At 44.7% G+C, this 16,052-nt stretch overlaps 1 protein-coding gene across 3 annotated transcripts in view; it reads right to left on the reverse strand.

Annotated features, from left to right (window-relative positions):
* Positions 1–2,172: 2,172 nt before the first annotated feature.
* Positions 2,173–16,052, reverse strand: part of USP22 (ubiquitin specific peptidase 22) — a 67,175-nt gene continuing 53,295 nt past the window's right edge. For all 3 annotated transcript variants that reach the window (XM_004381021.2, XM_023735561.1, XM_023735560.1), the window contains 5 exons: positions 10,754–10,880; positions 9,454–9,545; positions 7,317–7,379; positions 6,387–6,536; positions 2,173–5,474 (listed from right to left, as the gene is read on the reverse strand). In XM_004381021.2, coding sequence (XP_004381078.1) covers positions 5,432–5,474; positions 6,387–6,536; positions 7,317–7,379; positions 9,454–9,545; positions 10,754–10,880 — 475 coding nt within the window. In that variant the 3' untranslated portion in view covers positions 2,173–5,431. The remainder of the gene's footprint in view (positions 5,475–6,386; positions 6,537–7,316; positions 7,380–9,453; positions 9,546–10,753; positions 10,881–16,052) is intronic.

The raw sequence follows: 16,052 nt of genomic DNA on the forward strand, positions 1-16,052 counted from the left end.
AGACACACTGATCCCTGAAGTGGCATCGCCTCCAACGGAGATGGCCAGCTACCAGAGCCCTACATGGGGCCTCTCACACATAGTGGCAGATTCATCTCCACTGGAGTAAACCCTATCAGGGAGTGGATTTGCCTGCCCTGCCACCCACCATCCCACATTCCACATAGCAATGCTTCCACCAGGAACCCCAATTCACACCACAGGGCGTACAACAACAGGCTCCCATCCATGGAATTAACTGTACTACATACTTGTAAAATAGGAGAAGTAACAGTAGTATCTAAACGTAACTTCAGGAGAGATAATGACCAGGATCAACCCAAAGCTAATTCCTATGAGGTGGAGGTCAGGCATACTTTCACCCTCCAACGTTTTTACCAATTTTGACACCAGCAGTCTCTCCCATGGCACTCTCTACTTGTTTTCTGAGTTCAACAATCCGTTAAAATGGCTACACAGAACTCACAAATCATACTTACAGTTAAGTGGTTTATTAAAGAACAGGGTACAACTCAAGATCAGGATAAACAGGCTACAACTCAGGATCAGGATCAGGAAGCACATAGGCCAAGTCTCCCTTCTACAGTGCAGGACAGCTCTCTCAGCTCCTCTTGGCTGTGCAGGGCTCCTCTCGGCCCTGACGACAGATTCCTCTTGGCCCTGCCGTCTGTCACCACCAACTCGGCCACAGGGCCCTTTCCAGGCCCACTGCTGTCTTCAGTATTACAGTTCTTTTAGAAGGTTCCTTACCTCTTTTCTCTCTGCTTCTTTTCTTCCTTTTGCTTCTTCCTGCTTGTCTGTCTCTCTGAAAACCTCTATGGGGGTGGCTGCTTATATCTACAAATTCAGCATCAATTTCAAGGCACAGCCCCTCCCAGTGGGGACCACAAACTGACCAATCCCTCGGTAGCCACAGATACTTCATTTGCATAGTCTACTGACCAATCCCTGCAAGGTGCATACCAATTACAGGGCGGGCTGCAGCCCAGGGCCAGGCAAAAAGTATCAAACCACAACTTGTTTACAGCTTACTCAGGAAATGCCAATCCACCTGGACAAAAGTAACAAACCCTTTAGGGTAGAAAACTAGAGCAAAGGTAATACCTCAGGGTTTAGGGGGAAAATCTCTCAAACTGTTTTCCAAAAAAACTAAGGCAAAAGGCCACATAAAGGAACTCATGTCACCACAATACCCCACCACCCGGAGGCACCTAAGCTACCTGAAAGTTGACAGCTTTCTGAAGAGTTGGTTAGGGCACCACTTGGGTGACTGAGACAGGCAGGGATGGAGTTCTCTTGAGGATGGTTGTTATGCTTCTAACTAGAAATGGTTATATGGTGCTGACTCCTCCCAGGACCAGACACATGGTCTTAGAATCAAGGGTGGAAATGGAATTGCCTTGTTTCTATATTATATCTAATAATCCACTCGTAATTTTTTTTTTTTATTCCTCTCCTGGCAAATTTGAACTTTGCTTCTTTACAGATCTTAGTTTACAGTGGAGGAAGCTTCCCCAGGCGACACATGGTTCCAATTTACTTGAAGCTGCAGAAAGCCATCTGGTCATTCTGGACTCCTCATGCTACTGAACCAACAGGCAAAAAAAAAAGTGTTACTCTGATCCTGATTACCTAGGGGAGCCTGGGATGCTGCTATGCAATGGGGACAAGGAGGCCTGTCTGGAACCCTCAGGGGGTCCCTCTGTACTTCCATGTGACAAAGTTAATGGAAACTGCAGTTTCCAAACGCTGGGGGGTGGGGTGAGCACTCAGACTCTTCAAGAATGAAGGTTGGGGTTACTGCCCTTGGTAAAGTACCCTGACTACCAGGTATGAGGACCCCAGCTGTCCCTGCATGCCGGGTATGGTGACCCCAGCAGTCCCTGCATGCCGGGTGTGGAGACCCCAGCTGTGCTTGCATGCTAGGTGTGGGGAACCCAGCCATCCCAGCATCCCAAGGGTGAGGACCCTGACTGTCTGCTTCCCGGGCATGCTACCCTCCTGCCACAGAAGGAGGGAGACAGGGTAAAAGACGATGACAACATTGGGGTCACGGGAGCTCAGAAGGGCTGAGGGTGCGTGGATGGCCCTCACTTTGATACCAGTATCCAGCCTCTGGTCTCTGCCCCCTCCCTCTGGCTGCTGAGTTAGCGAGAGGAGAATGGCCAGGTCTCAGGATAAAACGCAGCTTTATTATGACACAGGAAACACTACAGCCACTGGGGGAGGAGAGGGAAAGTCACATAGCTCCTCAGAGAGACAGGTGAGAGCAGGTGTAAACATCCAATCACAGCACAATCACTGAAATTTGTCTGACAATTTTTGTTTTCAGAGTTATAGTAAATAAAACAGTCACTTAGGTTGTCAGAAGAACAGCAGTTTTATACAAACGAAGCATACGACTATGGCAGCACTCAGGTATATGCACTGCTGGGAGAGGGAGTCCCGGAGAGTGCCAGCGCCTGACAGGAGGAAGAAGACCCAGCCCAGCTCCAAGGGTGGCCATCCACTTAACCCTTGAGTTGCCCTTGGGCCAGTAAACGGTCTATGCTCAAAACATTGTCTTAGGAAATGTGAGAGGAGACCCAGCACGGGGCTCTGGAACGCTGCCCTGATGGTCAACCAAACATCCCTTAGGATATCTGTGAGGCGACCCAGCATCGGGTTTCAGAGCACTGTGCTAACGGTGGCAGCTCAGAGGTACATGCTGTTTCAATACACTGGCAGGGTGAGGAAGGGCACACGATGAGGTCCTCAGTGATGAAATCTACTTTGTGACAATGTGAACACTACGCAGGGTGGTTATCAGGGAATAGGAAAACAGCTGTCCTAAACTTGGCTAGGGCTACAAGAGAAGAAATCCTCAAACCCATCTGTTTCTCAAAAGGCAAACCCAAGCCCGGGTGTCAAATGCAGGCGCTCATGCAGACAGCATAGGCAGAGGTGTGGCCAAGCAAGCCCGGAATCTGTGCCCACTCTGGAGACAGAGGCTCCATCAGCTCCACCTGAGCCAAGTCTGGCTGAGTGCAAATAAGGGGAGTTACTCTAGATGCAAACAGTGGAAAATAAGTCCAGGGACAACCAATGCAGCTCCCTCGGTCCTTGGTAGACACGAGAGGGGATGGGAATGGGGTTGGGGGAGGCCGACAAAGAGGAGATGGAGATAGATGTGGGGGTCAGGGGTTAGCCGCCACAGCTCAGGACTATCACATCGAGTGGACAGGACCAGTCTAACCACAGGCAGCCTGCATAACAGCCCACGACAAGCACATGTGCTGTGTCACACCGCACTCAGGACAGCCCAGTAACGCAAGCGAGGTGGCAGGCGTTTCCAGGCAGACAGCATGGCCCAGCATTCTGTAGGCCAACTTACATGAACCCTCCTTTCCATTAGATGTGTTCCTTATTAAAGGACAACGCCTTGTCCTGGCCCCCAAATAAGAAAGCTTGATCGCTTAGCCACACAACTGCATGGAACTTGGCCACATGGGGCCATTTTGGGACGTCTCCGACAACGACTGCCATCTCAAAACACACTTTGGCTGTGTTCTGTAGGCTGGAACACAGCAGAGAATGAACTGGGTAACTGTTTTAAACTACCACTCAGGATTTTCCACACGTGATGATTCTGCAGTAAATAATGCTCATTATATGTATTCTAGTACCTGGAGCAGTTGCTACTCAACTCCTACTGTTACTACCACCTCCCGCAACTAGCTAATGAGTTATGTCAGGGCTGACCAACCACAGTCCAGGGCGAAATATGGCTGCCACCCTGTTTTTGTAGGGTATGTGAGCTGAGAGTAGCTTCATATTTTTAAATTTTTTTTTAAAATCAAAGTAACGTGTCATGATGTGAAAATTTTGTGAAATCCAAATTTCAGTATCCATAAATAAGTTTCACTGGCACACAGAAGCATCTACTCATCTCTGTACTGCCTCTGGCTGCTTTCGCGACAAAGCCCTTTAGCCCTCAAAGCCTAAAGCATTTACTCAGGCTCTTTACAGAAAAAGTTTTACTGACTCTTGAAATGGCTTACTCTAATTCTTCTCTAGAATAAAGAATGGACAGGTCCGAGACAGGCAGCTACAGAGATAGTTATACCACAAACCCGGCAAAAGCCATGTTCCCTCCCCCAAGCCCCTAGGTTATAAATGGAAAAAATTGTCTCCAAAATGGAAATCTAAGTTTAGGTTTAGACAGACACGTGCAAGATATCTTACAAGGAACAAATATTCTATTTCCTCCATTTGTTCTCCTGACAAGCTCGTATTACGAGTCATTTCCGCTACAGTCATAACGACACAACATGGAAAGCAGGACGCAGAGCAGTTTGAGGCAGTCTCCACGTGAAGCCACACTATTTCAAATCCGACACACAGCCACCGAGCAGAGGGGGGTGGGGTTGAAGACGCACAGGGAACCAGCAAGCACCACAGAAAATGTTCCACCACATAAAAGGGTCCCGTACTACCGAGCCCCTCACTAGCTATGGCCGGTTCTCCCCCATCCCCCCCGCCAACAGTGGCACAGACGCGTCCCAGGCGGGCAGTGGGGAGGGGAAGGAAGCAACAAAACAGCAACATTGAAAAAGCAAGAGTCACTCTCTAGAATTAAGGGGAAAAATCTAAATTTCAGTATAAACTCGGTAATTCATTCACTTTACTACTATTACAATTATGAAATTCACCATCAAAAAGGAGGAGGGAGATAAGAAAATGCCTATTTCTAGAAAACAAAGAGAGAACATCTGGGCTGATGCTTCAACATGCAGTTTGATGCTAAGTTATCTGCAGAAAAGACATGCTTGGAACCCCAAGTTCGGTCCTCAGTTCCACAACCCTGTGGGTTGTTCTTTGTATCTGCTGAAAACACCCAGCTAAGAATATCAGACTATATGTATTTAATACTAGAACTCACAAATACAAAGATACTTGCAAAGTCCTTTGTCCTTGCATAATATCCTTGTCTCCTCTATTTGATGGCTTTAATGTGCCTATAAAAACTGTTAAATGGGCCTTTTTAAGGCTTTTTTCATTGTTACCCACTGGTCAATTAGAAATGAAGCACAAGCAGGAGATGCTCTGTGCTGATGAGGGCACCCCCCACCACTTGCCCCCACATTTTTTTGAGGAGCACAGGATATGACCAGTGACAGGTCTACTCTGCTCCTTCCCCACCCAAGTGCACACCCTGCATTTAATTTTCTCTTTTGTGCAATTCCTGGAGCTCGTCCCTGACTGCAGAGCTGGTCCGTGAAAACCACCTGAATCCTGGGCAACCCTGCTCCCCATCCTCCGGCCCAGGCCAGGGAGCCCAACCAGGGTGGTGGCTCCTGAGTGGGTGGTGGTGTCTCCACAGCAGGAGGGCAGGGGGTTGCGGTGAGGCTTGCCAACTCATTCCCTTCATTCTGACCAGCTGCTGCTAAGACTATTCGTATTCCAGGAACTGCTTGTGATAGAACAGCAAGTATCTGAGGAGGCAGAGGAGAGAAAACACACTTACACTTTGATTCATGAGAAGTTAAAACAAAAACCACTCTCCTTAAATGAGGACGCTTGTGCAACGTCCTCTCCAGGCGTCTGCAGAATCAAGTTTCATGGTCAGATAGTTTTTTAGTCCCAACGGTGGAAAGATTCCTTACCTTGACAAATGTACTACCCCCTTTCCCATGCCCAGGTCACTCTGGGCCCATGCTCTCCCTCATTCATCAGGAAGCCAGGAAATCCCGCTCATCCGCAATACCTCTGGGCTCTGCTCCCCTCCCTGTGACTGCCACTGCCTTTGTTAAGGGCCTGTTTGTGCTGCGACGATGGCAACGGCTTCCCTCTAAATCCACCTCTAGGCGTCAGGGCTGCCCTTTAAGCACAGATCCAACTGCATCATTCTACTTAAGATCTTTCAACCGCTCCCCCACTGCTCAAAATATAAAGTCCAGACTCCCCAGGTCATTACGGTAGCTGGTTTGCTTCTCATCCTGGAGGCTGGGAGTCCCAGTGAGCCTTGAGACTAAGAACGCAGTGAAAGGAGAAGGTGACTTATGCAAGGGGCTTTCCCGGGGCCCCTGGGGGAGCAGTGTTTTCTTGTGTTAGGAAGGGAATGGGACAGGAAGGACTGCTAGAGAGCCAGTGTGCTCAGCTTATGTCCGTGCTTAAAATAAATGGCTGCCGTGACTTGCTTGGTGTGAGCAAGGGAACCAGTCCATAGGATGACTGTGGTCAGCTATGGTCTCTCCTGGCCAAAGATGGCTCAAGCTGGCATCCCACAGAACAAGTGAAGGTGAACACCCCTAAGTGGTACTGAAGACAGACCCCACTCTGGCACAGACATCTCCCAGGGAAGTGGCTACCCATGCCGCCTCCCTCCTGGGGGCCTGGGGACATACCCCTCACTGTCCAGCACATCCTTGATGCTGGCCTTGGTGATGATAGCATCGTCACACTTGAACCACTGGTCCTTGTGCTGCCGGATGAAGCTGGTGTAGTGGCCACTCTCCAAGGTCCCCTGATGGTTAACAACCGCAAACAAGGAGTATCTGGGTGGGAAGGAAGGGGGTGGAGGAGTAACAGAACAGTTACTCCAATTTTACCATCAGAAACCGAACCACCTTTAAGCAGTCAAAAGCCCACATTTGAGTGAAGAGCCTGCATGTTAAGGGATGCCCTACTGACCCCAGATATTTAGCCCCAGGAATTGACGCGGCTGTGCAGCAGGTTGCACGGGGAAGAGAGCCCAGCTTGCCCTGCTGAGCTCTGGCCCAGGCTCCGCCATGTCCATGTGGAGCCAGGACTCCACCGGCTGCCTTCAGAGAATCATCGGGTGTGTGGACATTGTAACTGTTCTTTCTTTCAACAAGAGTTAACATCCCTTCCTTCTTTCTTCCACACCAGTGGTAGGAAGGACAGGGGAAGAAATCAACTTCCCTACAGGAAGGAAAGAAAATTTCGTTCTGATACCAGCAACAGGCAGCAAGGCTTGAGTTTGGACACTGGGTTCTTCACTCTAGGACTGTAACTACCAGTACAAAACCTTTCTTACCCACAAGAGACCAGAACAGCTGGATCAGGGAGCATTTATAACACAGACACAGGTGTGAAAATTCCTTTCCTAACAGAGGCATTATTGTCAACATAGGTAAATGGGTGGCAAGACAGTAGGTCTGCCAGTGGCCAGAAAAGCCAAGAGCTAGAGCCCTAGCAAGTGTAGTTGTCTGCATGAGAAATGGGGCGGCCCTTTCCACAAGGCAGACAGGCACCCCTCCCCTTCCCTGCTCACAAAGGAGATGCCCAGGACAAAACACCACAATGTCCCTTACTTGTTGTCATTGTTCAGGCTATCCGTCAACTGCTGGTACTGCCCATTCATCCTGCTCTCTTTGCTGTGATAAATTAACACCAAAACTCAGCATCACTAGAATGACCAGTCAAAGCGAAGCATAACATTAACACTTACCGAGAGCCTATGTCAGATACTGTACTAGGTACACATCACACAGGATTTCTAATTCTTCCAACAACTGCCCCTTTCAGGCAGGAATTACCCGACTGGAGAGGAGGACACTGAGGCTCAGAACGGCTACATCAGCTGCAGGAGAGCACACGCACCTGCTGCCTTGGAACTGGTTCACCCCAGACCAACTGGACCCCACTTCCTGGATGGCCACCCCAAGAGGAAGCTCTGGGCCATCGTCACCCATGGAGGCTTTTGAACAGGCTTTATGATGGGATTAGATCTGGACGCATAGGTAGTATGAGTACTCTTCCTCATAGACTTAAAGGGTTAATTTTAAAAAGTATAAATCAAACCTGTTCAACAATTAAGACAGTTACTTCCTCAAAAGAACCAAAATTACTTATTTTTTTACTACCATCATGCAGTTGTTGTTGTGATGTCGTCAAGTTAATTCTGCCTCATAGCAACTCCACGTGCGCAGAGTAGAACTGCTCCATAGAGTTTTTAAGGCTGTGACCTTTCAGAAGCAGACTGCCAGGCCTGTCTTCTGAGGTGCCTCTGGGTGGGTCTGAACTGCCAATCTTCTGGTTAGTACTCCGGCACTTAAATATTTGTGCCACTCAAAGACTACTACCACCATACCTCCTTTTAAAACTGAGGGGCGGGGCAGTGCTGGAAATGTGAGTTCCAAGCTTTATTTAATGCAAACACCCACTGCTACCATGAGCTGACATCTTGCATCTATCAGTTTATCATACTGTGGTGACCTGTGTGTTGCTGTGATGCTGGAAACTACGACACCTTTATTTGAGATACCAGCTGGTCATCCACAGTGGACAGGTTTCAGCAGAGCTTCCAGACTAAGAAAGACTGGGACAAAAGGCCCAGCGATCTACTTCCAAAAATTAGCCAATGAAAACCCTATGGATCACAACCGTACATTGTCTGATACAGTGTTAGGAGATGAGCCCCTGAGGTTGGAAGACACTACACAGTGGCTGTCACAATGGGCTCGAGCATACCAATGATTGTGAGGATGGCTCATGACCAGGCAACGTTTCATTCTGTTATATGTAGGGTTGCCATGATTCGGTGCCAACTTGATGGCAACTAACATTCTGTGCTGAAAATATTAAGATCTCTGATACCTTGATATCAGCAATTGTATTACTGCCTTCCTGGGTAAGAGAAATCATGGTTAAGTTGACTGATTTTCCCAGGCATGGTTCCATGACATAGAGATATAGAGGTAATTCCAATGGTCTTGTTACTTGTTACCCAGATAGCCCCTCCACAGGGACAGGACTGCCATGAGAAAGGAGACACCAGGAAGATGCCACAATTAATAACGAGGCAACGTGCTTTAGATGGTGCCACAGTTTTTCCGGAGGGTAAATTTCAAGCAGTCTATAAGATTTGAAAACAAGAAAAATGGAATCCACAACCACAAAATCAACTATGTTAAATCTGTATTTCAAAATCTGTTCCATCAGCTAAAAGCTGCCTTCTAGCTGTGATACTAACTGTGCTGACTTTCCAAGTGTAAAAGATGATAAAAGATTGCTAGAAAAAACTCCGAAGCAGAAATACACCTATTATATATGAGGAAAGACAATTCATTAAGCTAAAATGTATGCTGAGTTAAACCAGTTGCTATCAAGTAAATTCTGACTCATGGCGACCCCATGTGTGTCAGAGCAGAGCTGTGCTCTGCAGGGTTTTCAATGGCTGATTTTTGGGAAGTAGACTGCCACACCTTTCTTCCAAGGTACCTCCATGTGGACTCGAGCCGCTAACCTTTCAGTTAGCAGCCAAGCATGTTAACTACGTGCACCACCCGGGAACTCCCTACTTAGGCTTAGGCCAGGGTGATCAAGTTTGTGAAGTGAAGACTGACATTAATTCCTACAACTACTTCATCATGGAACCCTGTGCTGGGTTACTGACATAACACGAGGACACCCCCTAACTACAGGACACAGGAACAAACCCTTCCATACCTTGAGGCCATGAAAGGGGTCATGTCCAGCTCCAGGGGGAAGGACACATACGTGGTAATTTTCCGTCTCAGCTTGGCTGAGTGTTCAAACCGCTACAGAAGTGAAGGAAATGGGAGCAGAGAGGGAAGAGGAAGAAGGATCAAGTGTCAGCCACAAGGGGTCCACCAATGGTGTTTCTCTGAGTCCTTCCACCCAAAGGTGAGCTTTTAATCTTATTTTTTTAACTGCTTTTTGGCTATATCTGGAGTTTACAGATTCAGTAACACAGTATTATTCCATACCAATCTAACCCATGAGGTTCAAGTCAAATCTTGAATTATTATGGGATTGTTCAGAGTGATGAACACCAGAGGCACAAAAGGAAACCTAACAACCAACTCAGCAAAGTGCCAGGTGGTAGGAAAGAAAACAAATGTGTATAACAATCTATGGTAGCAAAAATAAGCACACTGCTTCTTTCACCAAACAAAAGATATTAATTCGACTAGATTGGTAGTCACCAAATCCAGCCAGTGAGCTGGAAATGGTTTTTATATTTTTAAAGAACTGTAAAATAAAACAAAAATACTTAACAGAGGCTTTTATGTGGCCCACACGGCCTAAAATATTTATTACCTGGTCCTTTACAGAAAAAGTTTCTGCCAACCCCTCGACTAGATCATAATACTAATGGTTTGGGGTTTTTTTTTTTTTTGTGTGTGTGTGTGTGTGTGTGTGTGTGTGTGTCTGTAAGTAAAAGACAATCTGAAAATTTGGGGGGAGGATGGAATAATCTGCATAGGAGAGTAATAACAAAAAACTTTCTTGGTGCAGGAAGTTCTACAGGATGGGTGATCTACAGGGCAAGAAAAACGGTATATATGCTATATAAACCAAAACCAAACCCACTGCCGTCAGGTCGATTCCACCTCATAGTGGCCCTGTAGAACAGAGTAGAATTTGCCCCATAGGGCTTCCAAGGAGCAGCTGGTAGATTCGAACTGCCGACCTTTTGGTTAGCAGCCGAGCACTTAACCACTGTGCCACCAGGGCTCCATACGGTATATATCTATTAAAAAAAAAGTGTTGTGACTCACATCCTATTTTCAGTATGAGTAAATTATTCTTTGTTTACCACAATAAACTTCTCTTAGCAAGACAGGAAGGTAAGTATAATTTATCACCCTACAATCTGTTTAGCATTCCTCACTAACCCACTACAGTGATAAAACATACTCTGTACACCAGACCAATATGCTATACATTGTAGGTTGACTTAAAATAGAGTCTGCCACTCAAGCTGGTTTTCTAGAAAACTTACTTTAAGATGAAAACAGGCAACAATGGGCAATTTCTTCATGGTGAGCTGCTTAGTGGATTCCTGGTAGCTATGACAACCACTACATTTGATTTTGGCACTGCTTCCTAGGTGCTCTGGTCTGGTAAATCTGTAAAGCATTTAAAAATATATTTTTAATCAATTCAGCAGTCACGGGGTACAAAATCAACACACAAAAATCAGTTATGTTTCTATACAAGAGCAATGAACAATCTGAAATGGAAATTAAGAAAATTACATTTACAACAGCATCTAAAAGTATAAAATTCTAAAAGAAATAGATTTAACCCGAGAGGTGAAAGACTTGTATGCTGAAAACTAATAAGATACTGCTGAAATTAAAGAAGACCTAACCTAAATAAATGGGAAGATATCCTGTGTTCATGGGATGGAAGACTGAATATTGTTAAGATGTCAATTCTACCCAAAGTGATGTACAGATTTAACACAATCCCTATCAAAATTCCAACAGTCTTTTTTGAAGAAATGGAAAAGCTGGTCCTCAAATTCATATGGAATGGCAAGGGCCTTGAAAGGACAAGACAATCTGGAAAAAGAACAATAAAGTAGAAGGACCCCCTACTGATTTCAAAATGTAATACAAAGTACAGTAATCAAAATACTGTAGCACTTGTATAAGGATAGATATATAGAACAACGGAGTCCAGAAATAAACCTGTACATCTACTGTCAACTGACTTTCAACAAGGTTGCCAAGACAGTTCAGTGGGTAAAGGATAATAAATGGTGCTTGGACAACTGGATCTCAATACAAAAACAATGAAGATGGACCCATACCTCACACCACATATAAAAATTAACTCAAAATGGATCAATGACCTAAATATAAGAAAACTTTAAAATTCTTAGAAAAAGACAAAAGAAATAAAGCTTCAAAACATAGTTTTTGACAATGGATTCTTAGATCTGACACCAAAAGCACGAGCAACAAAAGAAAACAGATAAACTGGACTTCATTAAAATTAGAAACTTTTGTGCACCAAAGAACTTTGTTAAAAAAGTGAAGAGACAATCTGCAGAAAACGGGCAAAGGAACGGAGAGACATTTCTCCAAAGAAGATAAGCAAATGGCCAATAAGCACATGAAAAGATGCTCAACATTATTAGTCATTAGGGAAATGCAAATCAAAACCACCATAAGATACCACTTCACACCCAACAGATAGCTATTATCAGGAAAATGGAAAATAAGAAGTGTTGGCGAGGATGTGGAAAATTGAAACTCTCATCCACTGCTGGTAGGAATGTAAAATTGTGCAGATGCTGTGGAAAACAGTTTGGCAGTTCCTCAAAAAGTTACATAGAATTAATATACATACCACAGTTCTACTCCTGGGTATATATCCAAAAACTTGAAAACAGGAACTCAGATATTGATACACCAATATTCATTGCAGCACTACTTACCATAGCCAAAAGGTGGAAATAACCCAGGTGTCCATCAACAGATGAATGGATAAACAAAACGTGGTATATATCCATATAAAATCAGTTGCCAGTGAGTAGATTCTGACTCATGGTGACCCCATGTATCAGAATAGAACTGTGCACAGAATTTTCACTAGCTATGATCACCAGGCCTTTCTTTCCAGGTGCCTCGGGGAGGATGAGAATCGCCAGCCTTTCAGGTTAGCAGCCAAGCACTTAACCTTCTGTGCCACCAGGGATTCCTTATATCCATACAACAGAATATTATTCAGGCATAAAAAGAAATAAAGTTCTGATATATGCTATATGGATGATTACTGAAAACATTATTATGCTGAGTGAAATAAATCAGATACAAAAAGACAAATATTGTATGATCCCACTCATATGAAATACCAAGAACAGGCAAATGCATAGAGTCCGAAGTTTATTAGTGATTACCAAGGGCTGGGGGAAGAAGGAGCAAGGAGTTACAACTTAAGGGGCACTGAATTTCTGTATGGGGTGATCAGAAACTTCTGGAAATGGATAGTGGTGATGGTTGCACAACATGACAAACTGTAATTAATGTCACTGAATTGCACACTTAAAAAATGGTTAAAACTGCAATATTGTTATTTATATATATATATATATAAAACCACAATTTTATATATCGATATCTTTCATATATCTGTATCTAGATACAGCTATATAGAGATACAGATAGAAAGATCTTTCTGAGAAAAAAAGATACGGGAGGTATGAGATAAAAAGAGTTATTTTCTCAGTTTCAATAGGGTCAGTTTCCCTACTAAAACCAAATATATACAGTTAAGGATGCTTATAATTTCACAATGAAAGAATTTCTTCCTTCATCTTCTCTCCTTTATTTCTTTAAAATATATATATATATATATATATATATATATATATATATTTTTAACGGAAGGTCTTGGTAAATAGTAATTTTCTAACTACTATACGACCCAGCAACCATACTCCCGGGCATTTATTCCAAAGAGCTGAAACCTATCTCCACACCAAAACCTGCACACGAATGTGTACACCAGCTTTGCTCACGACAGCCAAAAGCTAGAAACAACACAGATATCTTTCAACGGGTTAATGGATTAACTATGGTACATCCATACCATGGGATACTACTCAACAAGAAAAAGGAACAAGCTATTGATACACAACCTGGATGAAACTGCAGAGAATTACGCTGAGTGGAAAAAACCAACCCCAAAAGGTAACATACTGTATATATAACATTCTTAAAATGAAAAATTATAAAAATGGGGAAGAGATGAGTGGTTCCTAGGGGGTGGGTGGTAGGGAGGGAGCTGGAGGGAAGTGAATGTGGCTATAAAAGGGCAGCATGAGGGATCTTGTGGGGATGGAATGTGCTGTCTCTTGACGGTTTCAATGTCAATATCCTGGTGGTGATACTGTACCACAGTGCTGCAGGATGTTAGCGTGGGTGAAACTGAGTGAAGGGTACGAGGGATCTCTGTATTATTTCTTACAACTGCTGAGATTAATTTAATTTAAATTTAAAAACATAACTTTAATTTTAAAGTGGTAATTTTCTAACAGTGAAGAGAGATTATGTGAGAGAAAGCTGCACTGAATAAGTCAGCAAGCATTTCTGGCAAAGTGGTAGCTTCTAAAGATAAAATCCCTTAAAAGAGGTATTTCAAGTGTATGCCAAACTTTAAAGTTTAAAGCAGAAAAATTAATCTTTTTACAACCAGGTATGGCAAGTCCATGCTCAACCTGTGGCAGTTTATCATATTGCCTGGGCAAGGTGATGGACCCTCTGACCAGAGCTGACCCTGTCTGGCCCCTGAGATGCCCAGAAAGGGGGATGGGGGGAGTAAACCTTTCTGGGAAATGGAAATATAGCCGGGGCTAACAGAGCATGGTAAGTTCTACAGAAGGGTGACCTACAGGACAAGGAAAAAAGGGGGGAGTGAAGCCTATATACTTAAAAGCGACTAATGAGGCAAATCAACCATGTGTATGTAATATGTGGACCCAGGGGAACTAATTTGAACAAACTGAAAAACCACTGGTGTGTTTTTCAGACAGCCAGGGCAGTCTGAATCCTGATTCAACACTCGTTGGGAGGAGAAAAAGAGTGTGCCCACAGTTAAAGTGAAGGCTTTGGGTACACACAGTCGCTAAAACAATTCTCCTGCAATTTTTCAACTCAAAACGTAATGTCTGCCCTACCCCATCCAGCTACTCAGGGCCACCCGAGGGGCCACTCTGTGTTTCTCTCACCATCTCTACATCAGCATCCACTGTTGGCTGCCAGTGACAGCAGGTTCCGTAGCTCTAAACTCAGAATTTGTCATCACTGGGCAGAGAGAATACATAACACTGTGCAGTCTTCTTCTGAACCATACTGAAGAAAAAAGACTCAAGTTTAAAACTGGAGGTACATGCCAGCCCACAGCTAACACCAGGAAGATGGACCAAGTGTCCCTCACACAAGCAACCCAGAGCTCTAAATTGGTGACAGGCAGCAGAAAGCCAGAAAGAAACACACCAAGTCCAGTCCTTGGCTTGAGGAACACCATGCCCTGCCCACTTCCTTAAAAGAGCTCCCAAATGCTGCCTCCCTAAAAAAACATAAAGAACAACACTGAAACACGCAGAGACTTTTAAGTTCCAGGAACGCTTTTATCTACGACGGGCTCAAGCCTTCTGAAAGGCAGTATTCTTTTGCTGGTCAACAGCTGGGGGCACGAACATCCTAAGAATACACCCTCGCATCTGAGTCACAAGTTCCATGTCACGCACATTCACTCTGTTACTATCAATTGATTATTAAGTGCACTGAGGATCACTGCATAAAGTGTACCACAGATCAGATGACTGCTAAGTGCACTGCGTATTGCTGCATAAAACTGTACCACAGACCAGATGACTGGGGAGTGCACCGCGGATCACTGCAAAAAGTGTACCACAGATAAGATGACTGGCGAGTGCACTGCATATCACCGCATAAAACTGTACCATGTATCAGATAGACTAGCGAGTGCACTGCAGATGCCTGCATAAAGTGTACCTCAGATCAGATGACTGCTAAGTGCAGTGCGCATCACTGCATAAAGTGTACCGCAGATGAGATGACTGGAAAGTGCACTGCATATTGCTGCACAAAGTGTACCGTGGACCAGATGACTGGAGAGCGCACTGTGCATCACTGCATAAAGTGTACTGCAGATCAGATGACTGGAGAGTGCGCTGCGTATCGCTGTATAAAGTGTACCGCAGATCAGATGACTGGAGAGCACACTGCATATCGCTGCATAAAGTGTACCACAGATCAGATGACTGGAGAGCACACTGCATATCGCTGCATAAAGTGTACCACAGATCAGATGACTGCTAAGTGCACTGCGCATCACTGCATAAAGTGTACTGCAGATCAGATGACTGGAGAGTGCACTGCGTATTGCTGCATAAAGTGTACCGCGGACCAGATGACTGGAGAGCGCACTGCACATCGCTGCATAAAGTGTACTACAGATGACCAGTAAGCACAGAGCTTCTCATGATAATATACATTTTTTAAAAATTCACACCAATGCACTGCAAAATGCTCATCAGTCAAGGCCTTTTTTGATGTTTGCTCATTTCTTCTTATTATTCTAGAAGTTTCTGATTTGTCATGTTTTTCATTTGAAGTGCTCTCAAGTTGAAATACGCTTGCCAAGTCCTTGTCATCTCTGCCAACTACACTAAATTTTTGCCACTGCAGGTGTCACTCAAACCTGCCTCAACACCACTAATAGTATACCAAAGAATTCTCGCATCAGATGTAAAGAACATTTGG

The sequence above is a fragment of the Trichechus manatus genome, unplaced genomic scaffold, assembly GCF_000243295.1.
Source record: "Trichechus manatus latirostris isolate Lorelei unplaced genomic scaffold, TriManLat1.0 scaffold00080, whole genome shotgun sequence".
Lineage (NCBI taxonomy): Eukaryota > Metazoa > Chordata > Mammalia > Sirenia > Trichechidae > Trichechus > Trichechus manatus.